Genomic DNA, 10,000 nt, shown 5'->3' with positions numbered 1-10,000 from the left:
GTTGTACATTATGTCTCTTTGTAACATTACAGTTTATCTTCAGTGGAACTAAGAGTCTGAACCCTGTTCCAGCATGACAAAGTCCCTGAGCTCCATGAAGACATGGTGTGAAGGTGAAGGTTGGAGTGAAGAACCCGAGTGGTCCTGCACTGAGCCCTGACTCTGACTCAACCCCACTGAACACCTTTGGGATGAACAGGAACTGGAGTCTCCACAACATCCCAACATCAGAGTCTGATCTCACTGATGCTCTTGTAGCTGAATAAACACTAATCCCCACAGTCACAATCCAACATCTAGTCTAAAGCCTTCAGGAAGTGTGGAGCTGATTTAAACAGTAGAGGGAATCCATCTGGAACAAGACGTTTAACAAGCACACGGGGGTGTGATGGTTGGGGTGTACAAACATTTAAGACTGATACATAATAATAAAATTAAATAATAATAATTCATAATAATACCCCATAATAATTATTCATAATAATTCATACCCACTGAGATTTTTCACATTTTGACACGTTACAACCACAAACAAAAATGTATTTTATTAGGATTTTATGTGATAGAAGTCTCTGCACATCTAGAGAGTGAAATTTTTGCCCATTCTTCTTGCAAAATAGCTCAAGCTCAGTCAGATTGGATGGAGATCGTCTGTGAATCTCACCACAGATTCTCAAGTGGATTTAGTTCTGGACTTTGAGCCGCTCTAACACATGAATATGCTTTGATCTAAACCACTCCATTGTAGCTCTGACTGTATGTTTAGGGTCATTGTCTTGCTGGAAGGTGAAGCTCTGCCCCAGTCTCAACTCTTTTACAGACTCTAACAGGTTTTCATCTAAGATTGTCCTGTATTTGTCTCCATCCATCTTCCCATCAACTCTGACCAGCTTCCCTGCTGAAGAAAAGCATCTCCACAACATGTTGCTGCCACCACCATGTTTCACGGTGTCGATGGTGTGTTCAGGGTGATGTGCAGTGTTAGGTTTCTGTCTTACACTGGTCTCATCTGCCCAGAGCACCTTCTTCCACATGCTTGCTGCCCCCCCAATAGTTGTCCTGTGGACAGATTCTCCCACCTGAGCTGTGGATCTCTGCAGCTCCTCCAGAGTTACTATGGGCCTCTTGGCTTCTTCTCTGATTAATGCTCTCCTCACACAGCCTCAGTTTAGGTGGACGTCCGTGTCTTGGTAGGCTTGCAGTCGTGCTCATACTCTTACCATTTCAGGGTGAAGGATCTTACATCATGCTCCATGAGATGTTCGAGGCTTGGGATATTAATTTATAACCATAAACCTGCTTTAAACTTCTCCACAACTTTATCCCTGACCTGTCTGGTGTGTTCTTTGGTCTTCATGATGCTGTTTGTTCACTAATGTTCTCTAACACACTTCTGAGGGCTTCAGAGAACAGCTGTATTTATACTGAGATTAAATGACACACAGGTGACTATTTACTCATTAGGGGACTTCTGAAGGCAATTGCTTTCACTGGATGTTAGTTAGGGGTATCAGAGTAAAGGGGGATGAATATAAATGCACACCACACTCAGATATTTATTTGTAAAAAAAACATTTAAACACTATTTATAATTTTCATTCCACTTCACAATTATGTGCCACTTTCTTTCGGCCTATTTCATAAAATCCCAATAAAATACATTTTTCTTTGTGGTTGTAACATCAAAATGTGGAAAAGTTCAGTGGGTGTGAATACTTTTGCAAGGCACTGTATAAATACATTTTTAAAATTTGTCATTTAAAATAAATGTCAATAAATATAATTGTTAAAATGTGTAAAACTAAAAATTGATAAAATAATATATTTTAATCTACACCGCTGTTGTACTGTGTCACATTTTTAAAGAATCAAATAAATAATCTATTAAGAAACTAAAAAGTAATAAATAATGATAAGACCATATAAGGAATGTGAGCGGCACATGTTGTGGAAAGCCACAGGAGTCACAACCCCTTCAGCAGGAAGTTCAATTCCTTAATATGTGTGTGTGTGTGTGTGTGTGTGTGTGTGTGTGTGTGTGTGTGTGTGTGCATCAGTACATTCTGGTGATGATTGTAGTGTTTATCTTCCAGTTCACTGTGTCATGTTCCTGCCTCACAATAGGGAGAGAAAAACAGGTAAAAACCATCCCAGAGATCTGATTGGCTTAGAACTGTTTCCTCAGTCCACCCCCTAAGAAACAACAGTCTGTGTGTGTGTGTGTGTGTGTGTGTGTGTGTGTGTGTGTGTGTGTGTGTGTGTGTGTGTGTGTGTGTGTGTGTGTGTGTGTACAGGAGAAGTTACTGAGCTTGTCATGGGAGATGATGGCTAATGAAACTCGCCGGTCTCTGGAGCAGCAGCTGGATTGTTGTGGTCTCATAAACAGCGCTGAAAAGCAACATGTGTTCAGAACAGACATAAATCTGTGCACTGCTGTATGTGGTCACATGACTCAGACACACGGTTCTATTGGCTGAAATCACCCACATGGTCACATGACCTCACACTCATGTAGAAGAATATTTTGATGTCACATGCAGCTTGATTACAAAGACGTCGTCTCTCCACCTGAGTATCTCATGAGACTGACATCTGTCAGTGTGAAACACAGCGCCCCCTCCTGGTTATAAGTTATTACATCCACACACAGTCACCGTGGTAACATTGTCCACTTTTCTGGGGGAGTGGATTAACTTTGTAACACACACCTGATCATTATAAATAAAGTTAATAGTAAACCTTAAAGACTAGCAGTTTCTAATAAAGCAGAAAGTTTACAAACACAACTATAACTTTCTTTAACGTTCAACAGTAAATACATAAAACTCATAATAAATAAAAACATGTTTATTGTATAAACTAATGAATTCATTAAGATTATGATTATTTATTACATTTACAGTACACTTTATGACCAAAGTGTGACACTGACGATTCGTCACTGAAGCTGCAAAATACTGAGCTACTGTGTGTGTGTGTGTGTGTGTGTGTGTGTGTGTTAAAGGTGTGTAAGAGAACAGCTCACTGCTTCACATGTGGAGATTTGATGCTGCAGAAAGCTGCAGAGACGCTTTATTTCCTGGGAGGAGTCGGATTATTCTGCAGTTTCACACAGGTTCCTCTTCACACACACTAATAAACAATAAACTTCACATAGTACACATATTACGATCATACTCACTGTGTGTGTGTGTGTGTGTGTGTGTGTGTGTGTGTGTGTATAGCTTGTGGGTGTGTGGTTGGCTGTTCACTACAGAAACCAGAGGAACCATCAGCTCAGCTCCAGAACCTCGTCATAGCCTCCACCATTGTGTGATGTTAATTCTACATTTCTTTGCGCTCATTATTTGGACTTTCATCATGAACAGATTCATTAGTTAAAATAAAACCCAGAGAAAATGGCACCCTGTTCACGACACCACTATATTCCAGTCTTCCTGATTTATCTCTTTACATCCTAAATAATCCCATTTAAAGTAAACCAGCAACATGACAGTAAGAATGCTTGTAAAGAAATAAAGCTAAATCAATGAAACAGTGAACTGTGTGTTGTGTTTGTTAAAGAATGTGGAATATTACATCATCATAATAATCATTTTCTCTCCATTCTGAGGGTTATGTGTCTCAGTGTCTGTTGTATTTATGGGAGCTGACTGTAGAGTTTGGACACTTTTATGTCACTTTCACTGTGATGTGTCTGAAACTATTTTATACATAAATGCACATATTTTGCCTTTATTTATTTATTTATTTTAATAACATACAAACTTGCTATAACATTATTACTAAGAACGAACTTTCAGTGTGAGTGGGAGAGAGAAGAGACCACGATACTGTCTCTCAGAACATGTGAGATCAATGACGGTAGTGAGCCGTGCTCAGGTGTCTGGTATCTACAAATGGCTGAACATCTCCATAACAACAGCTGAATTCTGACTGTAAAAAGACCATCAGAGGAGGTTCTGCTCATGAGCCTGGGACTGGGAGCTGTGTACAGAAGAGGCGGTCCTGTCCTGCTCCTACCCTGAGCCACTCCCAACACAAGCCACTCCCACCCTGAGCCACTCCCACCCAACACAAGCCACTCCCACCCACCACAAGCCACTCCCACCCTGAGCCACTCCCACCGCAAGCCACTCCTACCCAAGCCACTCCCACCCTGAGCCACTCCCACCACAAGCCACTCCTACCCAAGCCACTCCCACCCTGAGCCACTCCCACCACATGTTCAGAATAACAGCAGGATTGAGTGTGAGATGTATATCTGTACATCATGAGAGTTGTTCATGAAGAACAGTGTTTAAATCAGGAGGAATTTATTCACAGAGCTGAAGTGAAGAAGACAAACAGTTTAATGGGGAAACAATAAAATCAAAAGACCAACAGTCGCTGTTGTAATGAAGCAGAACACATACAAGCTAAAGAAAACAGCAAGGACATCAACATGTTCAGGTACAAATTAATAACAGAGCAGAGATCCGTGTGTTTATCGTCACACTCTTCTGTATTTAATAATGTCCACATTCATTTTAACTCCTGAATCACACACACACACACACACACACACACACACACACACACACACACAGACACAGACAGACACGCACACACAGACACAGACACAGACAGACACACACACACACACACACCTGTGTACCTTGCTCAGAACAGAAATCCTCCAATGGGTTTTATTTTATTAATCAGCAACACAGAACATTTTTCATTTCATTTTAAGTTGGAATAAAATTTTAGGCAGTTAACAACACAATCGTTTAACAACACAATCGTTTAACAACACAATCGTTTAACAACACAATCGTTTAACAACAACCTGCATCTGATGCCCAGACTATCCTGCACTTACAATATAAACTGCACTGTTATTTCATCAAGACTTATTTTATATTACAAACAGAACAGAGATCACATTCCTTCTCTTCACCTGCTGCTCCACTACACTTATTATACAGTGGAAACTTGTTGGGTTTATTATCTGCTGATTATCTGCTGATTATCTGCTGATTATCTGCTGATTATCTGCTGATTAACTGCTGATTATCTGCTGATTATCTGCTGATTAACTCTTTATTAAAAATAGAAATGATTTGAAATAGAAGACAAATGCAATTATTCTGGAAAAAACACTAAGATCTGATCAGATGGATTTGAAGATATTGATTAGCGCGGCTCGCGGTTCAGATGGATTTCTGTTCTGGAGCTGTTGCATTTCTCTCGTTGCTTGTGTTGTGTTTCTGTATGAAATCATTTCATTCATTATTGAAAAAATATACTTTTAAAAAATTCCTAAAGAAACAGTTCAGCTTAAAGTGAAAACATTCCTGTTACCCAAACGTACTCCATCAGTGGAGACACAGCTGGTGGCTAAATTACATTACGAGGCTAATGTAGCTAACAGTTAGTCGGCGCTTAGAGCCTCCAGTTTAGCAGAAAGCTAAAGATTCTGTGTGTGTGTGTGTGTGTGTGTGTGTGTGTATATGTGTGTGTGTGTAAGAGGAACATCATGTCAAACTCACTTCCTGCCACACAGGACAGTTATTGATGTTGGACATGTGCTGAGAATAAATGAGACGTTCATGTTATTAACACTGACGGTGTTTAGTGTGAATCTCAGAGACAGTGTTACTGACCTCACTGTTTTCACACGAATGGACCGGGTCAGGACCATGAGTGTTAGGGAGCATTCGTACAATTGGGCTTTAGTACAACATAAAATAAAGAAAATAAAACATTAGATGTGCTGAACATGTGACACGAAACACAAATGCAGGTTAAAGGTCAGTTTTTGGTCCCTGTGATTTCATGACGTCACGTGATAAAGTGACTGGACTAAAATTAGAACTCTTTCTTTAACAGCAGTCGGTCACGTCTTCTTTAAGAGTTATCTGATTGGTCAGAGAAGAAACCGTGATCTAGAGCTTTCTGGGCCGAAATCCGTCTCAGGGGGTCAAACGTCAACATTTTCTGTTAATGAAGAGAAACAAATTTTATATACGATTACTGTGTGTGTGTGTGTGTGTGTGTGTGTGTGTGTGTGTGTGTGTGTGTGTGTATATATATATGTGTGTGTATATATGTGTGTGTGTGTGTGTGTAGGAGTGTGGTTACAATGTGTGTGTGTGTATGTGTGTGTGTATATATGTGCGTGTGTGTATATATGTGTGTGTGTGTGTGTGTGTGTGTGTGTAGGAGTGTGGTTACAATGTGTGTGTGCACGATTATAGCAGGAGAGTGTATTTACTTATAATGAGTGTGATTATATTGTGTGTGTGTGTGTGCGCGCGCGCCACACAGTGAAGAGTATACACTACACACCATGAGCAGATCCGCCCCCTCCTTGGTAAACTCAGGGATCTGTTCTGTGATTGGCTGAGGATTCTGAGGACTGAAGTTTTCTCTTGAGAGTGTGACATCATTAGGCCACTCCTCCTCCCTCGGCAGACCAATCACACTGAGGAGAAGAACAGAACAGGAACATGAGTGAGGGGACAGTATCAGCATCTGTTGATTAGAAGTCAGTCCAGCTCACACTGTAGCACTGTAGCAGATCATCTCACTGTAGATCAGCACATCATCTCACCAACACATTACACACTCACCAGTTCTCCTAACAAAATGGATCCTGTCCAGTGGACTCAACATCACCTGCACATTAGTTGCTGTGTTTTGTTGTGTTAATGTGCACAAATCAATCACACATAGAAGTTATACACAACTCAAACGTACGAAAAGATCTTGGTCAGTTGGTCCACTTCTGATTCCCCACAAAACAGTGGCCTGGAAAACAAAACACAAACGTTCAGGAAGGAAAAAAAAGAAATCTGTGATCCTGAACATGAGGCGAGTGTGAAATCAGACGCACTTCCGTGTGAACATCTCAGCAAAAATGCAGCCAGTACTCCACAGATCCACAGGGGTGGCATAACTAGAACCAAGCAGAACCTCCGGAGAACGGTACCACAATGTCACCACCTTACACACACACACGCACACACGCACACACGCACACACGCACACACAACCTTGTGATGAAATTAGGTGTAGGAGAAGTAATGAAAAAAGTAAATATTTTACAAATAATCATGTTAATTACTGGACAGAGGGGTGTGTGTGTATGTGAGTGTGTGTGTGTACCACAGGTGTTAGAGCCATGGTACAGCTGTATATTCGAGCCAGTCCAAAGTCGGCGAGTTTGACCTGACCGCGACTCGTCACCAGGATGTTCTCCGGCTTTAGGTCCCGATGGAGAACCAGGTGAGAGTGAAGGAATGACAAACCACACAGCAACTGATGCATCAGATCCTACACACACACACAGACACACAGACACACAGGCAGACACACACACAGGCAGACACGCAGGCAGACACACACACAGGCAGACACACACACAGGCAGACACACACACAGGCAGACACACACACAGGCAGACACACACACAGGCAGACACACACACAGGCAGACACACAAACACACACACACAGACAGACAGACACACAGGCAGACATACACACACACACACACACACACACACAGACACACAGGCAGACACACACAGGCAGACATACACACAGGCAGACATACACACAGGCAGACATACACACACACAGACACACAGGCAGACACACACACACAGACACACACAGGCAGACACACACACAGGCAGACACACACAGGCAGACACACACAGGCAGACACACACAGGCAGACACACAGGCAGACACACACACAGGCAGACACACAAACACACACACAGACAGACACACAGACAGACAGACACACACACACAGACAGACACACACACACAGACAGACACACACACAGACAGACAGACACACAGACAGACAGACACACAGACAGACACACACACAGACAGACACACACACACACACACACAGACACACACACACACAGGCAAACACACGAACACAGACACACACACACACACAGACACACACAGACACACACAGACACACACAGACACACATATCAGCATGCTAAACAGGATCTAATGAGTGATAATTGCCCCATGTTAATGACATCACTCCTACCCTGACATGGTGAAGAGGCAGTCCAGGGGGCGGAGCTTTCTCTAGATACGTCTTCAAATCCTGATCAACATGTTCAAACACCAAAGTCACCTTCGTCTCCTGCTCAGTTCTTAAACTTGCACACACATCCATCAGCCTGAAACACACACACAAGCCTGAAACACTACTCAACAATGCTAAAATAGTGTGTACTTGTCTATGTTGAGATGGTCAACTGTGTGTGTGTGTGTGTGTGTGTACTTGACTATGTTGAGATGGTCAACTGTGTGTGTGTGTGTGTGTGTGTGTGTGTGTGTGTACTTGACTATGTTGAGATGGTCAACTGTGTGTGTGTGTGTACTTGACTATGTTGAGATGGTCAACTGTGTGTGTGTGTGTGTGTGTACTTGACTATGTTGAGATGGTCAACTGTGTGTGTGTGTGTGTGTGTGTGTACTTGACTATGTTGAGATGGTCAACTGTGTGTGTGTGTGTGTGTGTACTTGACTATGTTGAGATGGTCAACTGTGTGTGTGTGTGTGTGTGTGTACTTGACTATGTTGAGATGGTCAACTGTGTGTGTGTGTGTGTGTGTGTGTGTGTACTTGACTATGTTGAGATGGTCAACTGTGTGTGTGTGTGTGTGTGTGTGTACTTGACTATGTTGAGATGGTCAACTGTGTGTGTGTGTGTGTGTGTGTGTGTGTACTTGACTATGTTGAGATGGTCAACTGTGTGTGTGTGTACTTGACTATGTTGAGATGGTCAACTGTGTGTGTGTGTGTGTGTACTTGACTATGTTGAGATGGTCAACTGTGTGTGTGTGTGTGTGTGTGTGTGTGTGTGTACTTGACTATGTTGAGATGGTCAACTGTGTGTGTGTGTGTGTGTGTGTACTTGACTATGTTGAGATGGTCAACTGTGTGTGTGTGTGTGTGTGTGTGTGTGTGTGTGTGTACTTGACTATGTTGAGATGGTCAACTGTGTGTGTGTGTGTGTGTGTGTACTTGACTATGTTGAGATGGTCAACTGTGTGTGTGTGTGTGTGTGTACTTGACTATGTTGAGATGGTCAACTGTGTGTGTGTGTGTGTGTGTGTGTGTGTGTGTGTGTGTGTGTGTGTACTTGACTATGTTGAGATGGTCAACTGTGTGTGTGTGTGTGTGTGTACTTGACTATGTTGAGATGGTCAACTGTGTGTGTGTGTGTGTGTGTGTGTGTGTGTGTGTGTGTGTGTACTTGACTATGTTGAGATGGTCAACTGTGTGTGTGTGTGTGTGTACTTGACTATGTTGGGATGGTCGAACTGTTCCAGGCGTTTGAGCAGAGCGACCTCTCTCACAGTGGACAGAGGAAGTCCGTCCTGATTGGTCTGAACTCTGACACTTTTCAGAGCCACGAACTTGCCGCTTTCTTTATCTCTGGCTTTATACACAGTGCCATAGGCACCGCCTCCGATCTCTGCCACAGGCTCGTACTGCACGCCCCCGTCCTGCGCCATCACCTGCTACAGAACACATCACACACACCAGAGTGAGGACGCTGTGTTAAACACACTGTCTAAATAACACACACAAGGAAAAAGTGAAGCTGCACACGGCTTAGAGTCACATTTTAGTTAACAGCTTTACACGTATGTCTGTCTGTCTGTCTGTCTGTCCGTCCGTCCATCTGTCTGTCTGTCTGTCCGTCCACTACAGTTTATATACAGCTGTCTGTCTGTCTGTTCACTACAGTTTATATACAGCTGTCTGCCTGTATGTCTGTCTGTCAGGTCACTACAGTTTATATACAGCTGTCTGCCTGTCTGTCTGTCTGTTCACTACAGTTTATATACAGCTGTCTGTCTGTCTGTCTGTCTGTCTGTTCACTACAGTTTATATACAGCTGTCTGTCTGTCTGTCTGTCTGTTCACTACAGTTTATATACAGCTGTCTGTCTGTCTGTCTGTC

General features: G+C 42.6%; 2 protein-coding genes across 3 annotated transcripts in view; one reads left to right on the top strand and one right to left on the bottom strand.

Annotated features, from left to right (window-relative positions):
* Positions 1-3,535, top strand: part of LOC132838353 (tetraspanin-31-B-like) — a 4,488-nt gene extending 953 nt beyond the window's left edge. The window contains exons 3-6 of the mRNA XM_060858630.1: positions 2,058-2,138; positions 2,295-2,435; positions 3,005-3,115; positions 3,225-3,535. Coding sequence (XP_060714613.1) covers positions 2,058-2,138; positions 2,295-2,435; positions 3,005-3,115; positions 3,225-3,299 — 408 coding nt within the window. The 3' untranslated portion in view covers positions 3,300-3,535. The remainder of the gene's footprint in view (positions 1-2,057; positions 2,139-2,294; positions 2,436-3,004; positions 3,116-3,224) is intronic.
* A 799-nt stretch (positions 3,536-4,334) lies between these two features.
* The window catches only part of cdk4 (cyclin dependent kinase 4), a 9,874-nt gene continuing 4,208 nt past the window's right edge, over positions 4,335-10,000 (bottom strand). Inside the window, exons 2-8 of one of the 2 annotated variants that reach the window (XM_060858458.1) lie at positions 9,332-9,552; positions 8,070-8,205; positions 7,153-7,320; positions 6,881-6,990; positions 6,745-6,795; positions 6,334-6,469; positions 4,335-5,982 (exon numbers count right to left, since the gene is read on the bottom strand). In XM_060858458.1, coding sequence (XP_060714441.1) covers positions 5,893-5,982; positions 6,334-6,469; positions 6,745-6,795; positions 6,881-6,990; positions 7,153-7,320; positions 8,070-8,205; positions 9,332-9,549 — 909 coding nt within the window. In that variant the 5' untranslated portion in view covers positions 9,550-9,552 and the 3' untranslated portion in view covers positions 4,335-5,892. Of the gene's footprint in view, positions 5,983-6,333; positions 6,470-6,744; positions 6,796-6,880; positions 6,991-7,152; positions 7,321-8,069; positions 8,206-9,331; positions 9,556-10,000 lie in introns of both variants that reach the window. The other variant, XM_060858457.1, reaches the window with a different exon arrangement.

The sequence above is a fragment of the Tachysurus vachellii genome, chromosome 22 (genome assembly GCF_030014155.1).
Source record: "Tachysurus vachellii isolate PV-2020 chromosome 22, HZAU_Pvac_v1, whole genome shotgun sequence".
NCBI lineage: Eukaryota > Metazoa > Chordata > Actinopteri > Siluriformes > Bagridae > Tachysurus > Tachysurus vachellii.
The sequence above is the reverse complement of the archived record's forward strand: the minus strand, read 5'-3'. Positions and strand labels throughout refer to the sequence as shown.